General features: G+C 48.4%; 11 protein-coding genes across 11 annotated transcripts; 5 read left to right on the plus strand and 6 right to left on the minus strand.

The window, feature by feature from the left end:
* Positions 1–320: 320 nt before the first annotated feature.
* FMAN_12666 (uncharacterized protein) lies at positions 321–834 on the minus strand (the record flags this gene model as incomplete). Its single annotated transcript, XM_041823134.1, has 3 exons — positions 321–520; positions 583–646; positions 709–834. The coding sequence occupies 3 exons, from the start codon at positions 832–834 to the stop codon at positions 321–323; spliced, it is 390 nt and encodes a 129-aa protein (XP_041688745.1).
* A 1,505-nt stretch (positions 835–2,339) lies between these two features.
* Positions 2,340–2,966, plus strand: FMAN_12667 (uncharacterized protein; the record flags this gene model as incomplete). Its single annotated transcript, XM_041823135.1, has 1 exon — positions 2,340–2,966. The coding sequence occupies one exon, from the start codon at positions 2,340–2,342 to the stop codon at positions 2,964–2,966; it is 627 nt and encodes a 208-aa protein (XP_041688746.1).
* A 2,619-nt stretch (positions 2,967–5,585) lies between these two features.
* FMAN_12668 (putative chitin binding protein) lies at positions 5,586–7,376 on the minus strand (the record flags this gene model as incomplete). Its single annotated transcript, XM_041823136.1, has 6 exons — positions 5,586–5,655; positions 5,706–5,879; positions 5,939–6,059; positions 6,210–6,923; positions 6,977–7,041; positions 7,093–7,376. 6 exons carry the CDS (start codon positions 7,374–7,376, stop codon positions 5,586–5,588), a joined length of 1,428 nt encoding a protein of 475 aa, XP_041688747.1.
* A 1,049-nt stretch (positions 7,377–8,425) lies between these two features.
* On the minus strand, positions 8,426–10,839 carry FMAN_12669 (uncharacterized protein; the record flags this gene model as incomplete). Its single annotated transcript, XM_041823137.1, has 3 exons — positions 8,426–10,097; positions 10,151–10,749; positions 10,795–10,839. 3 exons carry the CDS (start codon positions 10,837–10,839, stop codon positions 8,426–8,428), a joined length of 2,316 nt encoding a protein of 771 aa, XP_041688748.1.
* A 2,569-nt stretch (positions 10,840–13,408) lies between these two features.
* Positions 13,409–14,842, plus strand: FMAN_12670 (uncharacterized protein; the record flags this gene model as incomplete). The annotated part of the gene is made up of 2 exons (XM_041823138.1): positions 13,409–14,020; positions 14,072–14,842. The coding sequence occupies 2 exons, from the start codon at positions 13,409–13,411 to the stop codon at positions 14,840–14,842; spliced, it is 1,383 nt and encodes a 460-aa protein (XP_041688749.1).
* Positions 14,843–15,323: 481 nt separating this feature from the next.
* Positions 15,324–16,522, plus strand: FMAN_12671 (uncharacterized protein; the record flags this gene model as incomplete). Its single annotated transcript, XM_041823139.1, has 4 exons — positions 15,324–15,439; positions 15,485–15,509; positions 15,566–15,797; positions 15,846–16,522. The coding sequence occupies 4 exons, from the start codon at positions 15,324–15,326 to the stop codon at positions 16,520–16,522; spliced, it is 1,050 nt and encodes a 349-aa protein (XP_041688750.1).
* Positions 16,523–16,870: 348 nt separating this feature from the next.
* On the minus strand, positions 16,871–17,824 carry FMAN_12672 (uncharacterized protein; the record flags this gene model as incomplete). The annotated part of the gene is made up of 1 exon (XM_041823140.1): positions 16,871–17,824. One exon carries the CDS (start codon positions 17,822–17,824, stop codon positions 16,871–16,873), a length of 954 nt encoding a protein of 317 aa, XP_041688751.1.
* A 1,876-nt stretch (positions 17,825–19,700) lies between these two features.
* Positions 19,701–21,295, plus strand: FMAN_12673 (uncharacterized protein; the record flags this gene model as incomplete). Its single annotated transcript, XM_041823141.1, has 5 exons — positions 19,701–19,814; positions 19,874–20,011; positions 20,062–20,425; positions 20,474–21,087; positions 21,134–21,295. 5 exons carry the CDS (start codon positions 19,701–19,703, stop codon positions 21,293–21,295), a joined length of 1,392 nt encoding a protein of 463 aa, XP_041688752.1.
* Positions 21,296–21,346: 51 nt separating this feature from the next.
* On the minus strand, positions 21,347–22,435 carry FMAN_12674 (uncharacterized protein; the record flags this gene model as incomplete). The annotated part of the gene is made up of 1 exon (XM_041823142.1): positions 21,347–22,435. One exon carries the CDS (start codon positions 22,433–22,435, stop codon positions 21,347–21,349), a length of 1,089 nt encoding a protein of 362 aa, XP_041688753.1.
* Positions 22,436–22,768: 333 nt separating this feature from the next.
* Positions 22,769–24,619, plus strand: FMAN_12675 (putative prephenate dehydrogenase (NADP); the record flags this gene model as incomplete). Its single annotated transcript, XM_041823143.1, has 4 exons — positions 22,769–22,884; positions 23,249–23,309; positions 23,371–23,482; positions 23,586–24,619. 4 exons carry the CDS (start codon positions 22,769–22,771, stop codon positions 24,617–24,619), a joined length of 1,323 nt encoding a protein of 440 aa, XP_041688754.1.
* A 209-nt stretch (positions 24,620–24,828) lies between these two features.
* On the minus strand, positions 24,829–26,307 carry FMAN_12676 (uncharacterized protein; the record flags this gene model as incomplete). Its single annotated transcript, XM_041823145.1, has 5 exons — positions 24,829–25,126; positions 25,180–25,541; positions 25,594–25,911; positions 25,965–26,132; positions 26,194–26,307. The coding sequence occupies 5 exons, from the start codon at positions 26,305–26,307 to the stop codon at positions 24,829–24,831; spliced, it is 1,260 nt and encodes a 419-aa protein (XP_041688755.1).
* Between the last annotated feature and the right edge of the window lie 964 nt (positions 26,308–27,271).

The raw sequence follows: 27,271 nt of genomic DNA on the forward strand, positions 1-27,271 counted from the left end.
CAACTCTACAGGAATGCCCCGAAACCTTGTTTCCTTCATTGAGCTTCTGGTTGCCTCATCGTTCAAAGAAGCAACATTAGAATTTATGGTGTTGGGTATCACTAATGAGCGACGCGGCAACGTTTGTATCTATGATCCATGGGATCGAGAGCAACTACCAAGCACTCTGTTTTAAAATTTCATGATATTGATGTGCCGTCTTCTAGTAGTGAAAAAGGTTTAAAGGCATTTCCTGCACCACTTTTGCTCCTATCATTAATGTCCTGATGATGTAGTCAAACCGTCCATAAACGCCTATGCTGTATGTTCCATGTATCTCGCTATTCCTCATCCATTCTGAACCAGTCTGGATGATCATAATATTCCCAAGTCTTGATACCCGCGGGCTCTTCCTCTTTTCTCTTCTTGGCCTGCGCAAAGATTTCACGGCTTTTCTCATCACGCATCAAGTCGGTCACCTCTTTGATGTTTGCTTGCGCTTCATTCACTGAGTTCATGAAAGCTGCAAACATGACATCGGCTATACATAGGTGATGGGTCAGCTCAGGATGTTTCAGACAACGAGTAGACTAGGGAGCCTACGTGAAGGTTGCTTTTGCACAAGCGGCTTGATCATCTTGGGGATGGTGTCGTTCAATTGCCGGACCTGAAACAAGAGCCTGATGAGCAAGTTTACATCCCGTTTTCTCACGTAGAAAACGACGTTACCTTGATGTGCAGAAGCTTGAGGCGTTTCATGGCTTCCTCAAGGCGCGCTTCATCCCAGCCATCCTGGCCGGCTGCATTCGGCGCCTGAGCCTGAGCCTGATTTTGAACGGCAGGCTGCTGGTTCATGTTTGCAAATGGGGCAGGAAGACCGGTAAAAGATAGGATAACCAGGAGTTGATGGCGCTGAGGAAGCAACACGAGATCGCAGGTGGCCGAGCGAATGAGAGGCTTGCGTGGAAAATGGGGAAAGGATCAGACGGGACTGGCAAAAGTGGACAGGGCACTATTTTTATTCCAAGATGGGTACAAAAGCCTAACAGAAATGGTCAGTGCTTGCACTGTAAACTTTGTTGATGCAGGGAAATATTCTAGAAGTAGGGAATGGATTGGATGGATGCATACAATGGAAAGATTAACTGTGTCTTCGTCTTTGCCTTGTGCGACGTGGGGCAAGCGTTGTTAGTTAGGGGAAGGGAAGAAGCTTTGACGTCTAGATTCCCGTTGGTGCAACCAAGTTCAATGAGACTGTAGGCACATGCAGTTGAGGGAACGAGTCTCGATCGAGCAAGGGACCAGGAACCAGGAACCGGTGACCCGTATTATGGGACTGCAACTGTAGTAGCTGCGACTGAACTGAACTGAACTGAACTGAACTGAACCCGTCAGAGTAAGCCCGCACCGTGTCGATCGATGGCGGTGACATACCTCGAGTTCTTTGTCTACCTAGATGCAGTAATTGTCAGTGTATCACGGGCATCAGGCAAAAGGACCTACGAGAGAGACAAACACCTCAATGTCCATGAAACAAGTCGAAGCCCGCAACTGCTGCGTCTATCCGTATCAACCGCCAACTCTAACGCTCTATTCAGCCCGTCCGTCACGTGCTTGGCAGCCAAACAGCCTTAGGTGATGATGAAGCCTCAACAAGCCTGAGCTTCTTCACACCCCCTTCGAACCGCTTCCCCGTTTCCACTTGGAGAACCTGATTTATATCAAGGCCCAGGGCCTCCGGCAAACACAGCTCTTTCATCACAAGCCTGCAATCATTCTTGCTGCTGACTTCACATACAGTCTCTATCTTCCATCGTCGCACCCGCTCAAGCTACACAAAGTCACCATCTCAATCTCTCAGCACGTTGCTTGACCCCTCCACACCCTTCCCTACTTATCCACTCCGTTCATACTGTCAGGTACCTTACCTCTCCTTGCTCTGCGCGAAGCTACCTCCCCTGGCTTGTGCTTGACGTACAAAACGACGCTTCGCAGCATCCATCAGGTACGTAGACTGCACCCTGCTGTCACCTACGGCCCCGCCTTTCTGCAGGTCTGGCCTGTGAATGGTCCGCCTGGCCCGGACCGGATCAACACTAAACCTTGTTAGGTCCATACCTGTATCACAGTTAGAACAGTGCGGGAAAGTTGAACCCAGCCTTTTGCATACCTGCCCTGTAAACTACCATCGCGACCAAAACCAGCAGCAATCTCTCGTCCATTCGCGATCTCATTCTACGCCTCGCACCCGGTCCTATTAAAGCACTCCGAAACCGTTTATTCTTGGGCAAACTTATTTGCCCTCTCCGCTTTATCTAAACCGTTCCGTTGCAACCGCCACCCTGGCTCAATCACTCGTCATGCCGAATACACCACCTCCAGCGCTATTACCCCCACCAGAAGGTATATTTAGGACCTTCGAAGATTTGATGGCTTCCGTCCAGCGCGTTGCAAAGGACCAGGGATACGGAATTGTCAAGCTGCGCGCCTCAAACTACCGCGACGGAAAACCCACCCGTTATGATCTCGTTTGCGACCGCGGTGGTGTCAAGTACAACAGCACTGCCAAGAAGCGCAACCCTTCGACGCGCAAAATTGATTGTCCCTTTCGTGCCAAGGCTGTTTGTGAAGTTCAGCTCGGAAACCAATGGCGTTTTGCTATCCAAGAGGGACGTCACAACCACGAGCCACGAGCTCCCTCTGGCACGCCTGGTCAGGAGAACGCGCCGCTGGCTACATCGATCCGATCCTTCACTAATAAACTCGACCGCCTGAACCACGACATGGCCCAGGGTCTAATGCGCATTGAGCAGCGTCTCGATAACATCGAGAAGCGCATGGACAGTCTTGAAGCCCGAGCTGGAGGCGGCTACGAACCACGCTTCCAGGCTATTGAACAAAGACTCCAGGGGATGGAAGGCCCTCGCATGGATGGGATGGGTATGGACGATGTCGAAACACGTCTTCTAGCCTCGACGGTAATGTAGGAAACTGGTCGGATAGGTGCGGACGCGCGGCATCTCGCCATGGACGATCACCAGTGAGTATCAAGATACCTGGTGGATCTGTCGGGAAACATCAACGCCTACAACGGCGACGGAGTTCTTATCAACAAAAGTGGTTCACAGCGAAATGACTTGTGAAAGTCATGCGGTCGTTGGTGGTTCTCAAGGATTTTTGCTAATGACAAAGTACGAACTGTTCAGGGCGTTTAGGGAAAGGAGCCTACAAAGTTGAGGGCTATGTGAGATTACTACTACTCTTCATGGGGTTGCGCGCATGGGAATGATTCGTTTGTTCTGTTCTTTTCGACTTACTACCCTTCTGTCTCTATTTCTTGGTACGAGAGGACGGCTTTCTTATTGTGGAGATATAAAGTCTAGTGTGTACATTAACAAGTCGGCAATTAGCCGCGTGATGTTTGACAGATTATTATTCACAATCGTATCAACCATTGTCGACATGTTATTCTTTCTTTGCCGACTTTGCCCTGTGTCCTGACTTGATCTACAATGGATGTTGCTACCCTTCTCAAGCTTGGCCATGCTGCCATGCCATGTCTCGAAATGCTCACTGACCAGGGCCGCCGAGCTTGGGCCCTCTTTAACGCACGTTTCCATGTGGTATTCCTCTTGTGGACATGGCCTGACGCCTCGCACACTGTACAATGAGTACATGCCCTTGTTTATCAAGGCAAACAACGTTTTCTGGTAACCTCTAGATCACACTGGCCCCACACCTTGATCAGATCTGTTTGCGAGGAGGATGATGTTGTTGCTTTTTATGGCACTTCTCCAGCACGATCTCACCTGGGCGGAGCACATCTTGATGAGTGTTGATTGTGGTGTTGGTCAAGAGGTGTTGGTCTAGTGCTGAGGCTTGAGCGTGGTGACACAAGCACGAGAAGTATCAGACGCAGAGCGGAAGAATCAAGATCCAAGCAAGATTCAGGGGGGTCACGATCGCCTTTGTTCTATGAGGCTGGACTACATATCCCTCGGTCTGAGGTTTATTTTTGTATTCAACGATGAACGGTGGACTGGTTGAGGTTGGTGATTTTGCCATTGACTATTAACCTCAAGAACATAGTTTTCTTACCAACAACTGCTTGTTATCTTTCAACAGGTCGCGACATCATTTCAAATAAAATCATGGCAATCGTGCAGGCATCTCCACCAACAACAGATCCGAGGGATTGACAATGCAGTTGCATCTTAATCGAGTTAGTAGCATGATGCATCGACAATACAATCACCCTAATAATGAGAACTTGAGTTTAAGTTTGAAGCCTCATGTCAAATGAGACCTCTGTTTCCAAGAGGTGTCCTTATTCGTCATCATGAAACACTGGATGACAAGTCGGAGATTTCAGAAATGGCGCTTAAACACGGTAACTGGTGGAAACATACATATGGTGCCATGGCACAAACGGCTGACGCTTGGTTGACGATTGCCACCTCAAACGCTGACAGACAACGGTTGAGCAAACAACACTGACGTTAGATTCCAGGCGGTTGTACCAGGCAAAGTAAGGCGCCTGACCGTCGGTTGATACTAACGGCTGGGAAAATTCAGGTCTGTCGAAGAAACTGCAGAATCCAAGCTGAAAAATAACTGTGTGACGGTTCTGAGGCATACATGCACGCGTAAAGGCCATCGGCATCCTCCAACCGCCCGCCAAGTTCCCATGTCGAGTTGGCCCAAGTTGAGCAAGGCAGATATGAAGGTATTCCCCTACTTACTGGGCATTTTCACGCCCGGAGATGCTCGGAGTTGCTGATATCCGTGCATCTGTTAACACCCGTGTTACATCTTCGAGGAGATTACCCGCCGCACATAACAAAGCATTGTTATGTATGCAGATTTGTGAGATGCAGCGGCTGCATGCATTCTGCCGCGTGCATGGCCAGATCCGCGGCGCCTGAATCTACAAGGGCCGGCAGGCTGTGAGAGTGACAGATCCTAGTTTTTAGTCCACACAAGAACACAGCCGACGTATCTTGTGTCACCTGGTGGCGCCGGTCGAGTCCTCATAGGAGTAAAGCCCCGGCGTTGACGATAAAGATAGATGTTGATAACATCTTGAGTCTTTGTTTGTGATGAGCTTGGCCAGTGAGAGCAGCAACAGCATTATTCTCACATATACTTGGTGAATTTTATCAAGAATTTCGAATATTATTACACAGGCTCAGGGGCTGGTATATGGTTGCTTTTGTCAACACGGGTCGAGTGCTGCACTCGGCCGTGTTGGGGCAGTTGGACTCAAAATCGAGCCCCGTTGACTTGCAACTCAGCTGTGCACCAGCATTGTTTGCTGAGGAGGCTAGGGCCTGGGAAGTCCTGCAATTTGGGTTGCCAAACTTTCTGATCGACTCTGTACGAGGCCAGAAGGTGCTGGCAAACACTACAGAGAGATATGAGGACTTGCTGGAGGAGCAAATCTTAAGAGTCCAAAACTGATACGGCCTTGTATCGATATGACTTTAATCGACCAATGAATATTTGCTTAAACTACGTAGGTCTACATCATGGAAACATATAAACAGAGGTGAGTTACCATATAGTGGCTTGCAGCACTACCAGAGGTTGCATCAAATTCCCACGCCTCACTTGGAGGAGGTGCAAGTTCCGAAGCCACTCTGGCACCCATTGCCACAGTATGCGCTCGTCTTACCACTATATACGTTATTAGATAACAGGTAGTAATGGGATGGGCGAGAATTTACCAGTTTCCACTCTTGGAGCAGCAGTATCCATATGTAGAGCCCTTGCAAGTCTGGTGATACTTGTCACCGCAAAGACCATTGGCCGAAACAATAGGAGCACTTCCGGTAGTCCACTTGTTACACTTTCCAAACTCAGCTTGACAACCGCCGTCACAGTATCCGGATGTTGAGCCGCTGTAGAAGAAATAGTTGGTCAGTAATTTGTCTGCTAGGGCCTGGGGCTGAAAACTCACCAGAAGTTGTTGTAGGAACAACAGTCTCCCCACTTGGATCCGGTGCACTTTGTACCGCCATTCTTAGCACCGCATTTGCCATCCTTGGTAGTAGCAGTGGTCGCGGTAGTCAGAGAGGTAGCTGTTGAGCATATCAGTACTTGCTTTCTTGCAGCTTTAGGGTTGAGGATAAAGCTCCGAAACAGCCGAGTGATACCGCATGCTCAAAGAAAATCTGTGATACACCGGGGCATATCTCGATGGAGTGTATCGTGCAGGTGAAGATACTTACAAGGAGTGGCACTGTATACCGGCACTGAGGGCTTGAAGTTAGGATCAGTAACATACCAGTTCTCACGGGCATCTCCCAAACACTCTCCAACAGGAACAGCCTTGTATCCCCTGTCCTTGATTGTCTTGATCATGAAAGCAGTAAGATTGTAGGCAGTTTGCTCCTGGACATCATGGCTCAGCTCGATGTAAGCATTGGCCTTTGCATTAGTAGAAACGCCTTTAGAGAAAGTGTTCTTGCTAGTCTGTATCTTATCAGGGGTGTTATTCTCAAAGTCCTTGGTGTCGAGGTTCCAGTTGATAACATGGTAACCAAGCTTGGTCGCATAGTCAAGGCAGCCAGAAACTCGGTTGCAGGTTCCGTACGGGGGACGGAGGTACTTGGGGAAGAACCCGAAGATGTTGCGGAAGGCCATCTCGTTGTAGATGATCTGCTGCTGGCGGACCTCATCACTTGAGGCAGTGAGATCCTGGTGCGACCAGGTGTGCGAGGCGAGCTGATGGCCTTCGGAGTACATCCTGCGGAGAATCTTGGGCCAACCTGCAGTTTCGTCATCGATCTGGCCCTTGGCAAGGTTGGTACCAGTGATGAAGAATGTAGCTTTGATGTTGTTCTGCTTGAGAACGTCCAATACTTGGTCAGTGTACTTGTAAGGGCCGTCATCAAAGGTCAGGGCGAAAGTTCCAGGAGTAGTGCAGTTAGTGATATACACATCTAGGTGTGGTCAGGCTGGTGGCTCATGTAGTGATGTTTCGATTACGACTTACTATAAGGGACCTTGCCATTGGTTGATCTGGGAATGTTTGCTGTGGTATCACCCTTGGGCTTCTTGCTGAACATGAGTTAGGTCAGGTGTCAACGTATATATCGGAAACAAACATACCTTCCATCACAGTTGCCGTTGCTATAGGCCATTTGGCATTGGGGTGAAGAGCAATAAGGTGAAGTGGTACCGCAGTAGCCAGCGGCAGAGCAACATTGTCCTTTGGGACAAGAGCCACTATCCTTTCCACAAGAGGCTCGCTTCTCGAGTCCTTCAGACTGGACTGAAGCATGCTCATGACGAGCAGCGATGTTGAACTCGGCTCCTTTGCGTCTGACCATAAAGTCATGTGCAAGGACCATGCTGGGCAGAGCAGCCAGTGACAGGAGAGTGACAGACTTCATTGCGATGTGAAACACTAACAAATATCTAACGAATCCTTTTGTGCAGAAGAGATAGAGACTGAGGATCGACGCACAAGTTTACCAGAGCTCTTATATATAAGTAAGTTATATCCATGACGAATCCTTCATTTCAGACTACTGAGCATTTTAGATCCTTGATGCTCGCCAGACATCTTCAGGACTATTCTCGATCCGACCAACGGGCCTTGATGACGAGACCGGCATTACAGGTGTTTTCTTTTGTGGATAACAAAGACAACCCATTGACGTAAAGTTCTTTTTAGTCTTGTTGACTCCTATTTTCAGGTCCAACAACAATGACGAGGCGTTGTTGGCTTTGACGCTTCCTCCGGTAAAGACTCGCAGTGGGTCATGCAATGGTCAAAGAAAGGATCGACTATACCATTGCAGATCGGCTATTGGAGAAAGAAGACATAGTACAATGACAAGAGTGAGCAAATTGGGTCACTCTGCGTCATGTGAGGATCCCTAACTTGGAATACCATACACCATCAACAATTGATTGTGCCAAACTGAATTACCATCCTTGGAAATGTTTAGCTCATGGCGTCTTACATCTTACACCACCCCTTGTTCCTGGCAGTAGCCGCGCTTTACCAGGAGAGGCACGGGATCGACACGTTGTTAGAGGAGCTTCTGGGCCGCCGCTCCCGATTCTAGCGTCGTGGTTCTAGCCTTTGAACTATGTAAATCTAAACGCCAGCCCAGTCTTTCAGGTGGTGGGTGGGGAGATGACGAACGCGCTTTAATGTATACAAGTTAGTCGACGAAGTTGCAAGAGGCGGCTAAGAATATTTACAGGGATGTCTTTTATAGACTAGACTCGAGGGTCAGGCAGTCGGTCGATGAATCTGAGGATATACACGTGGGTGTGCATATTACGCCACGTTACATACACCTCAATGCTATCTAACTAGTCATGCACCCGTACTTTAGGCTTGGTCAATATTAGGATCAATTAACATTTAGAAGTTTTAAGTCTATCGTATTGTAGCTTTGGCGTCCAACTACTGCAAACTGTAACCGAACTACCGGAGTTGAGTAACTGGCGGTACGTAGACTACAGTCGGCCTCCGGACTGTTACTCCCGCTGCAGTCTCATCGACCTGGCTATTTGCACTATTCAGCTGTGGTGAGTTCGAGCCACTGCTAGAGCCCTCTAGTCTTTGCTTTTCCTGAACCTGGTCTTCAGGTGTTTCAGCGATGACCTTTCTAGTCTTGCCCCAGCCAAAGCTATCCATGTTAAAAACAGCAAATACCATGACTGCAATGTTCAAAAATGGCCCGAGAACAACGAATATGAAAAGACCCAAAAGATACTGAAATCTTTCCAGCATCGACTGAGGGAGCCAGACCGCCATGATAACGTAGTAGATGAGTGGCACAATCATGATGCCTGCAAAGGCCATGATGATCCACCATGGCTGATGCATAAAAGCAACGATCATGCATCCGATAGAAGCAATTACAAAGACATTAAGACACCAAGTAAGCACATTAGAAAAGGCCAGAATTCGTTCCCACCATTGGCAGTGTCTTGCTGTCGTCAACAGCAAATCGTTGCTTGTAGCTCCAAGTGTCCAACGGCGTCGTTGGGACAAGAAAACACTCCAAGAATGGGGCACATCCGTGTATGCTCGAGCTCTCAGGGCCTGTCGAGTTTGCGCCTCTGGAAAAGTTGTAAGAAGCTGACAGATATGATTTCTGTCTTCAGAAGCAGTGGCTCGGATGCGTGTAATCATCCCATCAAGGGGTCTAGGATAATATCCAAACAGCTCAACCAGGACCTTGTCGCCGCAAGTCATGTCGCAGATCTTGAGCAGCTGACAACATCCTGGCAGGCATGAGACCTTTTTGGTGGCAATGGATTGGTGCAGTCGTCTCAAGCCTTGAGCAATTGTGTACTCGGCATTCTGATAGATTGACCACAGATTCCAATTGCCGTCCTTGAAATCGACCGCAACATAGCCACAAACGCCCACGGTATTTGGGTATTTTGATTCTTTGAGCAGCTCTGAAATGCAGACCTTGTCAAAAACGGTGTCTGCATCCATGCCGATCAAATGGTCCACTTGGTTGACCTTGACCTCTTGTGTAAGCCAGTCGGTCATTGAGAGCAGAAATTGCGAAGAAAATATCGTCGTGGGGTTGGTGTTTCTGATATTGAACTTGTACAAAAACGAGCGGATAACAATGAGGCTATCGCGTTTCCCCTGATTTTGCTCTTTGACAATGCAGTAGAATGGGACGCCCTTGTAGTAACCCCACGAGATCTCGACATCCATGGCTTGACCATCCCAGGCTCTATACGCTCTGGTGATCTTCTCACGGTGGAGTTGCTCGACAAAAATGTCTTCATTGAGGTACTGGGCTGTCGTTTTCTCCATTCCTGGCCCGCGGACACGCCCGTCGCAAATGACCATGATGCCCCTCTTGTGGTTGTCAATGCCAACTTGATCAACCAGAGAATCAAGAGATTTGGTACATTCTTCGAGGGTTTCGTTGTAACAAGGCATAATCATTATAAGGTCTTCAAGGTGATCCGGCTCAATGATCTTCTCACCAGAGATGAGGTTCTTGAGAGTGAAACATATGATGGAGGCGATCATGATGCAGTTGAGAACAAGGGGGAATGAGATGAATGGGATGTAGACATAGTAATAGCGAGGCCACCACCAAGAGGCAAAGATGAACATAAAACTTCATGACGTTAGAGTTGCCTTTAACTTGTAGAGGGGCGCTGGGAGACTTACTTGACAGAAATCAGAAACGCAGTCATGATGTGCTTTTGCCGAGTGACTTTCCTCTGACCATACTTCCTCAGGTACTCATCCAAGTTCTGAGACTCGGAGTCAATCTCAACCTTGGTGGTAGGAGCGGCACTCTCTTTCAGAATTGAGTTACGGGGAGAGGTTTGAGTGGCAGTGGCAGTGTAGTCAACAGCTTGGACTGAGGCATCTTCAACACTATACACCGACCCGCTGTCCCGTCGTCGAGCTACCGGGTCAGGTAGCCTTGGGTGAGGAATTATAAGGTCTCTTTGGTGAGAAGACTCTCCAAGAGAAGGGCTGCTTGGCTTAGTGGGAGGGTTTGACGAGAACTGGGAGATGGATGTCTGAGCAAAGGAGGACTTGTATGAGAGGGAGGAAGTGAACAATGAGGGGCCAATGCTTTCATCAGACGACCTTGCGTCGTCTTGACTAGTCCTCTCGGGGATGTCTCCCAGAGATACATCATGGAAGTGAACATCATTGTCTTTGAGGACATATCTGTTGTTTGAACTCTTGGTAAAGAATGAGGGGAGGGGGGGATAGCTCTTTTCGTGCTGGGTTGGGCTTCTCCAGGAGGTACTCTGTTGCATGTTAGCAAGGTCCTGCCAACTAGAAGCTTATCTTACAGTCCTCTTAGCAGTACCAGATTCTGGAACATGAAAAGTCGCCATGTTGTTGGTAGTACAAACAGACAATGGTTCTTGGAACGGATGAAGGAGAAGTTAGAGCAGATAGCAAGGAGCAGACAACTTCTACATCAAGAAATGAGTTATACTGAGACTTAAGCTTAACATAAGCATCATTACTCAATATTTCACCCCTATCACAAAAAACACTCCTTCCTCTTTCTCGATCGAGCTCCATGTTGCCAGGTCTGCCAACTTCTCACCGCCAACTCTGACGCGATCATGAGCTCGGACATCTTCCACTGACGTCGATAAATCCACGCTTGAATCAAAATTTTCTCTTCATGATCGATCAAAGGAGATTGTTCTGTGTCTTGACCCCTATCACCAAGTCCAAATGGGGCTTCATCTTACACTGAGAGGGTTGTCCGAAGTTGATCGCGATGATGATCATGACCGGATTAGTAAACCCGCTACTAAGTAATTCGAAACGCAAACTAAAGAAAAGTAGTCTGCTAATTAGGCAAACGTTCCTTTACCGTCGAAGCTGGTGTTGGCTCTGATGCCACCAACGTCACGCTATCAAGTGGAGAGCCTTTTTAGTTTCTCGCGGGCCAAGTCGCAAGACTGGCTGCTCCGCCGATCGAGGAACCAGCTCGATCGGGTTGGCAAGGTTTTGCAACTTCCGGTAGTTGAGAGAAACTTTTTAACGGTCATCTGAAACCAGGTATCTGGGTTACCTGGAATGCGGTAAGCCTTCTAGTGAGGTTCCATGTTGGAATTGGGAAATCAGAGGCTTTGCAAGTGAAGTCTTCTATAATCTCACTCTTTATTGTAAACATATTCTTCACTTATGTATTATTTATAATAGCTAGACTATTTTTGTATCACTTTGACAGCTTGTGTAAGCACATCACTTTCTACCAAGTCTCGTAGTGCCCACCACTTCACTCATTAGCCATGCACCCGCGGGATCGTTGGAGACAAACAAACACTCCTTAGCCGATTATCCAGCTCTATACAACCCCCAACTTACTTAGAGACTCCTGTTAAGATTGCTCACTCACCTGAACTAGCTAGAATTTGTCTTTTGGCCTCCCAAGTTGCCAAAGAGGGGAAGACTACCTAGCTCGATGATACTATATGTAAGTTCATGTTCCTTTCTTGTACCATGTAGATGTGAGTGGAACTTGACGTGAGTCGTGAATATTGACAGTCATGAGCCAAACGCCATGGAAAACTCGGTAAGACCACTGGCAGCCCAATCAAACAGTATTTTTACAGTTCCTAGACTGGATCTATTTGCAAGTTATCTTTCACATGCTCTCATGAGGCGTCATCATGCTTAAATTTCTTGTTTATGGGTGGAGTTTTGGTGTTGAAGGGCCGGGTTAATGGCAAACAAGTTTCCCATGTGTCGATCCAGAGAAAACTCTTAGTCTTGTATATCTTGCCCTTCTAGGGGTGTATAGTCAGTTTTAGGAGATAACTTTGACCTCGTACAGAAACACCATGAGATTGTGATTACAAAATTCGGGCTCACCGTATCCACGCCTACCGCGGAGAGAAGCTCCGAAATACAGCAAACATTAATGGCATAATGATGGATAACCCGATCGATTAGATAAAATAGGAGCTGAATATTACAAACAGTATGGATCTAAGATCACTGATATTGTAGTCATAGCAATATTTAGGAGTGTCATCTAGTGCTAGTTTCTTGTTTACCATAGATACTTACCATACTGTGCTATTGCTGTCCGAAATTAGACAGCGAAGAACATTTCCAGCCTATGAAATGAGTTCAATAAAGTGMCCCTGCCGATATCGAATTATCAACACATGATCGTTAACACACATCCCCTCGATTCGAGGTGCCTCAACACCACAAGGAGTGAACGGTGATACTAACAAAGGTTAACTAACAAACAGCAAACAGAGTGGATGCGACTAATCTAGTCACGCTCTAAAACATGCAACGGAGCTTACAGCCACTGATGCGTCAACATGAGGAAACCGTCTAAAACACCATCTTTCCAACGTTTCCCAGAACTTCCGCTCGGGAGGCGTCAGAGTTGATCCAACATAACCTCGTGTTGCCCTTGCAGAAGTCCTGCCAAGACCAACAGTGCCTGTCTTAGCTTCCGTCGTTTATCTCCTTAGGTGAGACACTTTACTAGATCGGGATGATCGACTTCTCGAGGGCTCTTCATGGAAAAGATTGACGTCGACTGGAATGCGGAGCCAGGAGATTGAATCTCAAGCCGGACGATTTTGGTTAATGCTCGCGATTGGGCACCTTTAGTTCTTATGGATCAGCTTTGTGATTAGAAATTGGTAGAAACGGTAGAGGTAGTTTGTTTCATGAGAGTGATGATCTCATCGTGGAAACACCGTTGAGAGAGGCGGCTCGCTTTGGTGTTGCCGTAAGAAATTTGAGTGATCATCAGGAACCAAGGTATAAGCCAGGGATCTTGAGCAATAGAGCTTGGAATATGGAAGGACAATGACTGAAGACATATAACAAGATGTCGCTTCACAGGATGTCGGTCAGTTACGTTCATTCTTTGGTTCATATCTCTTTTACTATATTCTTCTTGTCTGTTAAACAGCAATGACCCAGGTGATGCCTCCAAAGCCAATGGCTTGTCTCCCTACCTTGGCCGAGAAAAAGATACTTCCATTGACACCTCCCGGAGATTCTTCTCCTTGGCAACGTCTCGATAACAGCTTTACGTTTTATCCTGACAGCCCTCCCCTGAGCTCTCCATCATCAGACACAGATGATCTTGATCAGTCGCTCTGTCAGTCTGTTGAGGTCAGCAAGAATGATGAGCCAGTTATTGCCGTCATCGGTGTTGGCTACGTCGGCACACATCTGGTCAGCTCATTCTCCTCAAAATACCAAGTCATCGGGTTTGACGTTTCTGCAAAGAGAATCGAGGACCTTGGTGTAAAGTATCAGGGGCAAGAGAACGTGCGGTTCTCTCGGGCGTCACAAGACTTGCGAAGGGCTACGCACTTCTTGATATCAGTACCAACACTTCTCAGGCCTGACAAAACCATAGACTCGTCCTATCTTCGTGATGCGCTGAGGACTGTAGGTGAAGTGGCTCGTTCCGGGTCAACGGTCGTAATTGAAAGCTCTGTGGCGGTCGGTATGACCCGTCAACTACTCGGCCCGTTGGCTGCCAACCGCCAGTTCTTCGCCGGCATGTCTCCTGAGGTAAGTCTTCCTTCGTCCTTACATTCTGGTTAACATCTTAATGATTCGTAGCGAGTTGATCCTGGCCGCGTCGAACCTCCTGTCCAGTCCATCCCCAAAGTCATCTCAGGCTTGGATGATATTACCCCTGGCTCCCTTGACGCTATAAACAGAGTCTATTCCACTATCTTCCAGACAGTTATTCCTGTTTCGAAGCCAGAGGTAGCCGAGATGATGAAACTTTATGAAAACTGCCAGAGAATGATCTGCATTGCCTATGCCAATGAAATGGCAGATGCATGTATCCCACACGGCATCAACCCGTATGAAGTCTGCGAAGCAGCCTCTACAAAGCCATTCGGATATATGTCGTACTCTCCTGGTGTTGGTGTGGGAGGACACTGCATCCCAGTTAATCCCTTCTACCTCCTGTCAAACAGTCACTTCCCTTTGCTCGAGTGCGCTACACTTGCGATGCATTCTCGACCATCAAGGCTAGCCGAGAGAATGCTCAAGAGACTGAGACAAAGAGTTTCAGGAAGAACACCTCGGATTCTGGTAGCGGGCATAGGCTTCAAAGCTGGCCAGTCACAGATCGACAACTCCCCAGGAGCAGATCTGGTTAAGAGTCTTGCAGTTTCGCGTGAAGTGGACGTATATTGGGCAGATTCTTTGGTCAAGCAATCTGCACTACCTCAAGCACGTCGTCTCTCAGATGAAGATTGGCGAAAAGATGTCCTGAGAAAGTTTGATATTATTGTTGTGGCTTCCAGGCAGACGAACATGAGTTTTGATATCCTGGATGACCTGGATGGAGTTGAGATTGAGAGGTGGTGTCAGTGATTCACAGTATGGCAACGCGATATCCATAGATTGTCAATAGCAATAAATCATGGCTGTATTACATAAAACACACTGCATTACATTGCGTTGATGTGAAGCTGTTGTTGCTGATGGCTTGTGTAAGTGGCAACTGAATTCGTACTGGTCGACTCGCTGGCCACTTTTTGCCAATTCCGCTTCTTCTTTGCTGCCCGATGATCTCATATTTACTCTCGTGACGACTATAAATAAGACAGGTTTTCTTTTTCGAATCGCTCAGCAAGCGCCTCTTCAATAAATCTACCAGCTACCTTGCTCTTGGGCCAACGAAAACAGACCAGGCCCAATCATCAACCACAGCCGCCTGTGGGTCAATTACGGCGTGGGCTGAGTCTCTGTACGACGTGAAACTATTGCTTATTGATACCTAAAACATTCTCTTATAGGGCCTCTTCCTTTTGTTCTTTCTTGATTTCTTCATTGTTATTTGCGTCTGTCCAAAATGTCGAACCAATACATCAACGCCGTCTACTATCCCTCGTGGCGCTGCTACAAAGAGCGTCCTCCTTCATGCCTGGACACTGCTTCAATCACTCACATATTCTACGCCTTTGTTGGGTATGTTTCCAAAGAAGAATGATTCTCTCAAGCTAACGCAAGCAGTGTTAACGAGGATGGTACACTTCGAGTACGTAGTCTCACTCGAAACCTTGTAGTTATACTGTTGACTGACTTCATCTGTAGTCCATCGATGATTGGGCTGACAACAATAAAGTAGTCGATGGCGAAAAGGGCTGCCTCGCGGCACTTCGCAAATTGAAAGGCCAGCACCCTCATGTAAAGACACTCGTCTCGATCGGTGGTGGCTCTAGCAGCAAGGAATTTCCTGCACTTGCAGCCAGCAGAGCAGCGAGACAAACTTTTGCTCGTCAGATCAAGGAGTTTTGTGACACCCATCATTTCGATGGAGTTGACAGTATGTTAATATCCAATCGAAGGCTGCTTCAAGTCTAACCTGCCACAGTTGACTGGGAGCACCCTCAGACTCCAGAAGCTGGAAATAATTATGTTCTGTACCTCCAGGCCATCCGAGAGACCATGCCGGCTCCCAAATACCTGCTGACAAGTGCTCTTCCCACTGGCGAGTACTGTCTCAAGCATCTCAACCTACCAGTCGTAGCGCAACTGCTCGACTTCCTCAACCTCATGGGCTACGATTTCACGGGCGGCTGGACCGACGTCTGTGGCCATCACGCACAGCTCCTGCCTCCAAGCCACAACCTAGATGAGGTGTATCCCACCCTTCGCAAGTCATGCCAGCGCGGTGTTGACTACCTGACCTCGCAAGGTTTCCCCAGCCGTAAGATAATCCTCGGCATTCCAGTGTATGCCAGATATTTTGGACAGGCTCGTGGACCAGGACATCCTTTCAAGGGCTCAGGAGAGATTGACTACTGCGATTTACCGGATGAATGGGTAGCAGGCGCAAAAGTCGATGAATCCGTGGCAGCGGCATCTTTTGTCGATACTAAAGGAGACAAAGGCTTTGTCTCTTTCGATGTTCCTAGCACGGTTTGCGTTAAGGCGAGGTATGCCAAAGCAATAGGCCTGGGCGGTCTGTTCTACTGGACCGGTGCTGGCGATCGAGCAGGCCATGAGAGTTTGGTCGCTGCGGGATGGAAGACACTTCATTCCAAGTAGCCGCTCGACTACAGGGGGTTGATTCATGAGTCACACAAGATACTTCACATGAGGCTGTTTTAGGAAATGAGCATGGTGAGCATGGTCCAAGACTTACTTGTTAGTTTTATTTGTTTTTCACCTACCGTGCCAGAGGGCGTATAGCAAAGTCCCTACCCTTAGCCACCAATGTTTTGCACTGCCCAACGTAGATCCCACACGAGCCAAGCTATCCTATCCTGGAGGGAAGACATACCTGTGAAATAAACTACCAGTTTTGGTGATTAAATCTGCCGTTCGCATGAAAAGCCTCTGAAAAAGCAACATCAGTAACATCTCGTTAGTGGTGGGCTTACCTTGTGAATGGTATCATTTGAAAGCATCAGGATCCATGAACTGATCCCACAATGCGTCCATCTCCTCCTGGCTTAGCTCTTCCGCCTCTGCCTCTGCCGCTTTGGCTTTGTCTTTTTCCTCTTGCGCCGCCAGACGGTCTCGTTCTTCCTGTACTCGACGTTCCTCGTGAATCTTGTTATACGAGTCAACCAGTTCTGCAAATTGGGGAATTTCAGTTTTCGGGATATTGTTCGTCTGTGGATTCACCAGACCCTGTCTGTCTAGCATCAAATCTGCTGGTTTCACAAAGACTCCGGGGGCATCAGAGGCAGATTCTTGAGTTTGCTGCTCAAAGTGTTGAGCCGGAGCCATCTGACCGGGTTGCACAGGCATTGTAAAAAATGGGATCTGCTGCTGCCCCAGTGGCTGATACTGAGGAGACACTTGAAATCCATACTGGAAGGCTGGCTCCCAAGGGAAAGCGGGCATTGTTCGCTGCTGAGGGGCCGGGTCTTGACGATCTCTCATGTTTGAAGAAGCCAACTGGGGCGGGGAGGCACTTCGGCGACGATCACCAAAATGTTGAATAGAGGTTGGAAGAGGAGAAGCAGCTGGGACACTGCTACGCCGAGGGCTTACCAAGGCTACTGCCTCTGCAGAGCCGGCCGGTTTCTCCTCATGGCTCCCGAGATTGGAAAGATTATTGCCCAGGCTCCGTCTTCTATGCCGACGTGAGTTGTGGGGATCTATGGGCGCTGATTGTGCCAGCGGACCCGACTCATCGTTATGATCAGCCTTGGGCTTTGCGATGGCTCGGCGACGTCCAGGCCCATCAGTCGGACGAGATGCCTCTTCTCCTATAACAAAGTGCTGTAGGAGAAATCGGTTCTGGCTGAGTTGGCCACGGGTTGAGCGGCTCGAGCGGCGAAGACCCTGCTGCTCGTTGGTGGGAGTTTCAGTAGGAGTGTTAGCGGAAGAATTGGTCATTTTGACAAGTTATTTTCAGGTGTTGATTTTACTCGTTTGTGTGGTGCTGAGTGAGCAGTTGGGGGTGATAAATGCTTCAATTGCTTCCAGTGGCTATTTATGTATGCCACGATTTCGTCTGCCACTGGACTGGAGATACACTGTTCTTCATATCTTCGACAACCCACTGTGATGGACTTCAGGAACTGTTCAGCGCTGAGAAGCTGTGTTCTCGCAAAGGATGCATCAGCACCTCATAGGGGCATTAAATGAACAGATACTCATGTCGTGCCATCCTGTCGCACCGAGTAACAAAGCGCCTGTACTGTAAGGCTGATTAAGAATGGGAAGTGAACAGCAACCTAACAAGCGCTATGTCATGATTATTGATTGGCGAACAAGAAGCAACGAGGGGAATCTGGTCGTTGAGGACTCCATTCGCCCTCATTTTCTGGGAAACGAACAAGGTCGGACGCGAAACCCATTTCCTTGTTGTCACAAGCGCTAGAACCGCTTTAACACTTCACTTGCGTGAGAGAAGTCGAAGAGTGTTGACGCGTAGATATCGAAGGCTTCAGGGTGGGATTATCGTGGCTTTTCGTTGATGGTGTTTCACTTGGATAGAAGGAGGCAAGATTTACATGCATCAAGCTTGATTTTGGAACAACCATGTTGGGCCGTCCCTTTGAGGGAGGCAAAACTTAGGACCTCGTTTATCCCAAGTGCCGGAATATCAGATCTAAAAGTATCCTAAATGTGCCCTAAATTTAACTAAGTTTACCTAAATATTTCTATTTCCTTAGATGGAGATCGTAAGTTTTCTTGCTATGAGGGTTTTCCCAGGCATTTAAAGATATGCCACAGGGGAGATTGTACCGTGAATCAATACCTAGGCAAACGGTTGATAGAAGATAACTTGCGAAATGATTTATCCAATTTATTCAACAAATTCGTTCATGTTCATAAGTTCTTTTGGCCAGAACTAATAAAGTTATAAAGAGTTGGGTAAGGAGGGCAGCCTTTACCACGTACATCATGTGTGGCGTGACCTTAACACCGCCACTAAGCCTACGTCACTGAGCGCCAAAAGATGTCACTGGTGAGGTATCGTAGATCGAATTACAGAGAGGCCTCTTCCACGGTCCCTGCCAAGGCAGCGATTGGACTGGGCTGAGATGTCATATAAAGTTGATCTGCAACCCCCCAACACCTTATTTTCCTCGTAAACAAGCTTCTTTCAACGACATCTCTTCAACTTCAATACACAAAGGTGAACACAAGCCTTTTCCTTCCGTCAACCGTACCTGAGCTAACAATATATATCTAGACAACCTGCACTTTCAAACTTGCACAACAAACAAACAAACAACATCATGGGTCTTTTCTGGTCAAAGGGAGTCGGCGGTCGCCATTTCGGCACCAGTGTTCATGTTGACAAGCACGGCGTCCGACGGGGCCCTTGGCGATTCTCTCTCGGAAAGTTCAGCTGCTTCCGTCGCTAAGTACCTTATTTAGTCGCTTGGCTGCATCTAAACAATCTTCTGATGGAACAACAAACGTCTTGACGACGCTGGAACGATGACACGACAGGAATGGGTTCTTAGGAGTTTTGGGTCGGATGAGGGATAGATGTTAGATTGTCCCTCCTAATACAACTTGGTTTTTCACCAAACTAAACTTGACTGTGATGACGATGTGTTTTCTTGGTGTTTTGATCGTTGACTACAGGGTAAGCCTAGTGGGGTTCCGGATCCACACATCCAACTCCGACTTGTCATGCGCTGCTCTATCACCGTGAACGCGTGCCTGCCATTTCAAGTTAAAGACATTGCCTTCACAACTGTCTTCAAACATGACGAAAATATATTCATGAGCCATTTGAACAACTCGAGGCGTCATGGCGCTACTCAATTTTACCCTCAGTGAAGAAGGTGTTTCCGCTTTTCGCGATGCCCTCATTTGCCTGAACAAGTTCAGCGACGACGTTTCACTCGAGGCCCGCAAGGATTCAGTATGTTCAACATGTGCCAGAAGGCTCCCATCTAGCCCAATACTCACATATCACTCTAGTTTATTCTCACTACTCTCAACACCTCAAAATCTGCTTACGCAAGTGTCAGATTTGCGACGACCAAGTTCTTCTCCCGGTACCACTACCAAGGAAGTCGCCAATTTCGTGACCGTTTCTACTGTACCCTCTATATCCGAGTAAGCCCAATCCCCTCCTTCACCGTATAAATCTTGCTGAACAACTAAAGGCTTTAATCTCTTTATTCCGAAGCCGTACGGCGCCTGACTCACAAAGGGATGCAGAGAAGCAAACGCTCATCGACAGATGTGATGTTGCAGTTGAAGATGGAGAGGGAGTTCAAAGTCGATTCATCGCACGTCTCATCTTTCGAAATGGACTGACATCTACACACCGTCTCCCATTCGAGGCTTCCGTACCAATCCACGCCAAGTTCAACAAACAAGATGCCCCCCACCACTGGACAATCTCTTCACGCACATTGCGGCAGCTCATGGATCACTTTGGTCCCGGTATCGAGTTCCTCGATATCAACACTGATGGGGATCATGTCAATTTTACTTGTTTTAGTGAGAAGACTGTGAGCGAGGATGGTGCTTATCTCTTGACAAAATGCTTGCCTATAAGCTGACATTGAATAGCGGTCTTGAAAAAGCCACTCCAAACGTCAATCGCTGTCGAGGCGGATGAATTCGACGAGATTGATGTGGAAGACAAGCTCCATATTGTCATATCCGTCAAAGACTTCCGCGCTATTATTCAACATGCTGGCATCACAGGCAACGAGGTGTCAGCCCGATACTCAATTCCTACACAACCCATCCAGCTTTCGTATACTGGCGATGCCATGTCATGCGAATTCCTTGTCATGACTGTTGGCGAGCGCGGGACCAACACTGGCCAGAGGACTAAGAAAGGACGCAAGAACGCAACTCAGAATACTGGTCCGCGTCTGGAAGCCACATCACGGCGGCCGAGCATGGCTCCTCCAGAGTCACAACCAGCACCCGCGCCAGCGCCTCCTCCCCCATCATTACCTCAGCCTAACCCAACACCACAGATGAGCGCTGCTAGAGCCAGCGCTTCGCGCGTAGGGGCGTTTGATCTTCGACCCTCGCAGAGACCGGCACCGCCTGCGACTAACAGATCCGAGAGTCTATTCGTTGAGGATGAAGGCTGGGAACCTATCAACTACGAGGATGAAGAGCTTGCAGAGGACAATGCTAAGCTGGGATGGGATCATAGCATAGATCCTGTGAGTTGCAAAAGCCCTTACTTTGACCATGTACTGATTATAGTAGAACGCTTCTGATATGGACACGAGCCGCTTCTTGGAGAACCTTGCTCCTGTTGAACCCCAAGCCGAAATTCCCCACCCACCACCAACAGATGCTGAATCAACATACATTGAGCCAACACAAAAGTTGACAGAGGTCGAAAGTCTGGCCCTGTTCCCCGACTAAGGACAGGAAATGGTATGGAGGGCGAAAGAGGTGGCATCTAGACGAGTATATTCACTCAGCTGTAATGAATACCCAACTAGTGGCACACCCTGCCCCGACTTCTCCTATTTTAGAGCCCGGGGGAATGAATTTAGATGAGGCGATGACATTCCACCGGCCTTTGACATCGTTATTTTCAACTTGAGGACCACAATTGCCATGTTCACCCCATCCCCATGATAGCACATCGCCTGCGGTGGAGAGAGCAACAACATGTTCGCTGCCGATTGCAATCTTGCTCAGCTCGGGTAGATTAGGTGGGGGTAGTTGTCCGTGATCATCTCGTCCCCAGGCTTGTAGAGAACCGTCCTTCCCCAGTACATAGATATTTCCCCAACTTGAACCCACGTCCTTCCACTCAGGACATGTCTTTGGTGCACCTGATTGAATATTCCATTTGTCTGAACCCAGAACCTTGATGTGTCCGCTTTGTGGGTCGCCGAATAGACATGTGAATTCTCTGCCACAAACAGCTCTTGTGATCTTGAAGTCGATGCCCTCAATCTTTCTAGGAGCATGAAGGACTTGACCTGGCTCACCAGCTTGGGATTTTCTCGCATTACCCCAACCGTAAGCATCACCATTGTCGAGAACTGCAACGGCATGTCCCATGCAAGCAGCCAGGTCGACAACTTCTGTTCCTGGAGGTGGGAATTCTCGAATTTGGGTTGCTGATGGTGTTCGAACGATGAGTTCTCCCAGACCTAGTTCGCCTTTCAACCCCGCCCCCAGACTAAAAACTCGAGTCTTCTTTCCATCTGCATCTTTAGCCACAAGGATAGAAGCCTCCCACGTTGCTGTGATCAAGGCAATCTCGCCAACTGAAGATTCTCCATTCTTGGCAAGCTGAATCTCTCGAAACACGGCTGCATCTGGACCAGTGTTCAATCCACATGCACCAGGCGTGGGATCACCGCTCCAGTAAAGCTGGCCAGTTTTTGTGAGAAGTAACGTATGGTTCCCACCCGCTGCGACTCTTGTAATGGAGGAGGTTGGAGGGTCAGGATGGAAGAGGACCTGCTTCGGCACTGAAACGTCTTCTTTGTGGCCAATGCCCAACTGACCAGAGCCATTTGAGCCTAACGCAAACACGACCTCCATTTTTTGAGAAAGAAGCGAAATTATGAACCGAATCAGTGCAAGTCACCAAAAGCAAAAGCTCCTCCTCTCGATCTTCTGCGTACTTCTCTTGATGCTGAAGTGGATAGCTTCATAGATCCACCTATCGCTATAACGCGAAATAGCGGTAGCTTACGTAACGCGCCTGAAATCTCCACCATAAAGAAGGTCGCGAACTTTTTTTTCACTCTGACTTTTTCTTCACTCTCAAACACACTCTTTTGAGCTTTCCGCACAAAGCTCTTTTAAAGCACAGTCGCTTGAGAGGATGTGATTCGTGTTTCCTGCTCTTGCTATCATCGCGCAGCAGATAATATGGCTTCACAATCGCAGCCTGTCCCCGAGGGGATGGAGAACTTCGTCGTCGGACTGATTGGTATGGGCGACATGGGCAGGATGTATGCCGAAAGGCTGTCTGCCGCTGGCTGGAGGTAAGTCTTGGATCCATTGTGATTCGCACTTCCAGCTCCAGCTCCTTTTCTTCAAATGGTAAGCCAACTCTCCCTCAACACCCACTCCCCTCCTCTCTTTCATGATGACTAGAGCGCATTTGGCTCGAGCATTGTTCAGGGACGCCTGGTGTCCGTTATGGCCATCAGAATCGGACCTGTGCTCTCAATGATGTAAACGCTTGCTACCTTAATTATCAACTGTCTGAATTTTCACCTCTTCTACCTCATTTTGTTAGCACTTCTACTTCGACACAAAAGCTAACAACTACAAGAACAGATACTTTCTCCATGTGAATGCAATCCCAAACCGGATGCCGAGTGGCTAACGGCGGATCTACGTTAGAATCATGGCCTGCGACAGAGAAGAGAATCAGGAAAAGCTTCAGAAAGAATATGCTGGAAATGTACGGCTTAGTGATTCCTGCCTGCTCTGCCTTGTTCCAAGTCGCTGAAGCTATTGAATAGAAAAATATAGAAATTTGTCGAAATGGCCACTATGTTTCCCGCGCAAGCGACTACATCATCTATAGCGTCGAGGCCGCCGTCATTGACCGTGTAATTGCCCAGTATGGACCATGTACGCGCCCTCTCTTCGTATCCCTTGTGAATGTTTCCTTCGAGCGTCTCCTCTCGACTCGAGGTTACACAGTAGCCATCTAGACACTGACTGTTGTGACCAGCTACGAAGCTTGGTGCCATTGTTGGAGGTCAAACCTCTTGCAAGTCCCCCGAGATCGCTGCCTTCGAGGCTCACCTCCCTGCCGACGTCGATATTATCTCGTGCCACTCACTTCATGGCCCCAATGTTGACCCGACTAACCAACCCCTTGTGCTCATCCAACATCGCGCCCCAGACTCAGCTCTTCGAAAGGTTGAGATTGTCCTCAGCTGTCTCCGTTCAAAGTTTGTCCATCTCTCAGCCCGCGAGCACGACCGTATCACCGCCGATACTCAAGCAGTCACCCATGCAGCCTTCTTATCTATGGGTAAGGCGTGGCACGCTAACAAGCAATTTCCTTGGGAGCTGAGTCGATATGTTGGCGGTATTGAGAATGTCAAGGTCAATTTGATGTTGCGCATCTACAGTCAAAAGTGGCATGTATACGCTGGCCTTGCTATTCTCAACCCTGAAGCGAGTGAGCAGATCTCACAGTATGCACGAAGCGTCACCGATTTGTACAAACTCATGCTCGAAGGAAACCGTGAGGGCTTCAGAGAACGAGTCTACCGGGCACGCGACAAGGTATTCGGTCCATCCACGACCTGGGACACACGCCCCTTGCTCGAGCCGTCGATCTTGTCGTCCTTCTCGCTCGGTACGCCCACTGATGAGCCTCGACCCAACAACCATCTCTCGATTCTTGCAATGGTCGACTGCTGGGCGGCGCTAAATATTGTGCCATATGATCACATGCTCTGCAGCACTCCTCTCTTCCGTTTGCGCCTTGGTGTCACTGAATACCTGTTCCGCAACGAAGATGTCCTTGAGGCAGCCATTGAGACTGCAATTGAGGATAAGACGTACCGGAGTGACGATCTGGAGTTCACTTTTGCAGCCCGGGCCTGGGCTGAGTGTGTGAACCTGGGACATTTCGAGACATGGGAGAAGCGGTTCGTGAGTACTCAACAGTTCTTTGAACCGCGGTTTGAGGAGGCCAAGGTGGTGGGTAATCAAATGATGAAGAAGATATTGGAGAATTCCAAGGATAATTAGTAGAGATGGACCAACCATAGGTTAACAAAAGAATCATACTCGCACAGAAGCAAATGTTCCAAGACTCTAGACAAAGCCTGACTCGACCAAGTATCAACCAGTCCGACAACCTCTCAAACGCCGCGAAACCCCAAACCAGTTTTAAGTGCACCACCAAGTCTTATAACCTCAATGGTTTCCCAAGCACACTCTTTTCCTAACCATCATCCTTACACCTGAGTCATCACATCGGGAACTCTAGCCTCGATGCTCTCCTCTGTCATCGCAACACCATGGTCAGTCCCGAGTGACATAGGCGATGGTTCTTCGCTATTGCCTCCATTCTCGGCCCCTGGCGACGTGATATTGGATGCATTACTGAGGGACGAGGTGGTTGTCGGGACAGTATTTTCACCGCCACCAAAAAAGCTCCATGAATATCCGTCCAGGGGAAGGATATTAGACGTACTAGACAAGATTTGATCAGTTAGACGGCGACGTGCGGATCTCGGGCCAGGAGCAGTGGGACTGCGCCGTCTTGGTTAATAAGGCCGGCTTAAAACATCACTCTAAACACTTACCGAGGAATCCGTGTGGCACGCCCTCTCTGTCGTGGGTGCCGACCGTGGGTTTGATCATCCTCATGCTCGTCGGGTGTCCGGAAAGTAGCCAGCCATGGCCAAGGGCTTCCCAGTAAGTCAGGCGTCGAGGCAACAGCCTCTGCATCACTCTGGGCGGCATCGGCCAAGACCTTCTCCTCTTCGCGCATACGTTGCCTTTTTGCAGCAACGTTCTTAACAGTGGGCAACTGCCGTGCTCCTCTGAATCCAGAGACTGTACCCCTAAGCCCCTTTCGAAAAGGTTGGTTCTGATTATGAGTTGCGAGCATACGGGCGATCTGGTCGTCAAGCAGTGCCATCATTCGACGATTGCCGATTTGAGGCTAGATGCATTCGTCAACAATCTGCCATTGATGATCAGGGATCTAAACTCACTCTTGGGCGGTGCTCGTCAATATGTTTAACAATATCTTTGTCAATGACTGGCCTTCCTCCTAGAGACTCGAAACCAAAACCGGCAGCAGCTGTTGGAGTGATCTCGCCATCGGCGACTGCATTGAGACTCAAAAATGCCCGATCAACGCACACAGGACGGCATCTTTGGCAGATCTTGTATTGACAAAGGGTATCTTCATCCAGGGTCCGTTGTCCCTTATCACTGAATGAAGACTCGAACCCCAGGGGTGGAAGGAGGTTGCTAAACAGGGCCGAGGTGCTTTTTTGTCGTTCCTCCTTTGCAATAACGTCCTTTAACTACCACAAATATTAGTATACTTAAGAGCTGCAGGTAAATAATGTTGCCTCACTTCCTCTCGCTGTCTTAGGATAGTTGCAATTTGATCTGGTCGGTAGGATGCCATCTGCTCGGGAGTGAGTTCTTGAAGAAAGCTAAGTTTATCGCGTCGAGCTTCTGCGCTGCCTTTTCGAATAACCATGTTCTTGCGAAAGCTGAAATCCAAGTAGTCCATGCATGGCTGCTCTCCAGTTAGTTATCAACGTCTACCAGATGTTTCTATTCCATGGAAGGCCTCTCACCAGTTTCTCTTCAATTATCTTCTCATGATCCTGTGTACACTGGTAGAGCCACCCAAACTGACCGGACTCATGACAAGAGGAACATTTAGAGTCCGCGTCGTAAATCCGGGTCATGGTGAGATGGGTGCATGTTGGTTTATAGGGTTGCTGCTGCATCAACCGTGGTGGTAGAAAAGCCATTGTCATGCTGGAAAGGCCAGAATCGGCGAACGTGCTCCGAAGGTGCATTCAATCAAATGCTTGAGCATATAGAGAAGACGACAATATTCCGAGTAAAGGAGCTTGAGTCAAGTCGTAAGAGGTTGGTTGACTATAAGCGATGCCGTGTATAAAGTTGCTTCATGATATTGAAGAGGTTACCAGGAAGGGGGACGAGACGGGAGGGGCCCAAGAGAAAATTGCAATTCATGGAAAGGGGAGTTTCTTTTTGCCCGCAAGTTGAAGACGAGGCGGGAGGTTTGGCGCGTCGTCATGGCCGGCTGATATGCCATGAGATTGGGCAAGTGCGAGGCAAGTGGCAGCTGCCTGCCAACCGCCAGCGTAGCACCATCAAGCAAACTCTTCTTTATACGTTTCCCAGACGAAGACATCAGCCTTCAGCTCTTATGGGGTAGATCGTTGCTGAAGCGTGCTCTTAGGATATAGCCAAAGTTGGTTTGTGGCTGGTTCTGCTAGGCTTTCATCATATCGTCCTAATGAACATCAGTTTGCTTCGCTTCAAGGCTGTGATCTTTGTCACCAAGTCACAGCTTCCTCAACATAAGGTAAATAGTGTTATTTTTCTTAAAGATGCAGTGACTTGTATTAACAAATTCGCTTGGGAACGACTCATTCCTTATTTCGTTTGTGTCCAATAGCCAGGGAAGACGCCCACAGGATTGTCTAGCCTTGCGGACTATTGCAATCAGAATCCAGGCTTGTATAGGCACCAACGTCATAATCAGTATTCGCTGTAGAAGTGAAACGGTCAACATTTCGAGTACTTTGGAGGAGCAGATGGGGCCCTTATGGGGACTTCTTGTTTATTTTCATGGCCTCATCCACATTTCACAACATGTTCACCCACGCCTCCATCAGA

Source organism: Fusarium mangiferae (genome assembly GCF_900044065.1).
Source record: "Fusarium mangiferae strain MRC7560 genome assembly, contig: FMAN_scaffold015, whole genome shotgun sequence".
In the NCBI taxonomy this organism is placed as follows: Eukaryota; Fungi; Ascomycota; class Sordariomycetes; order Hypocreales; family Nectriaceae; genus Fusarium; species Fusarium mangiferae.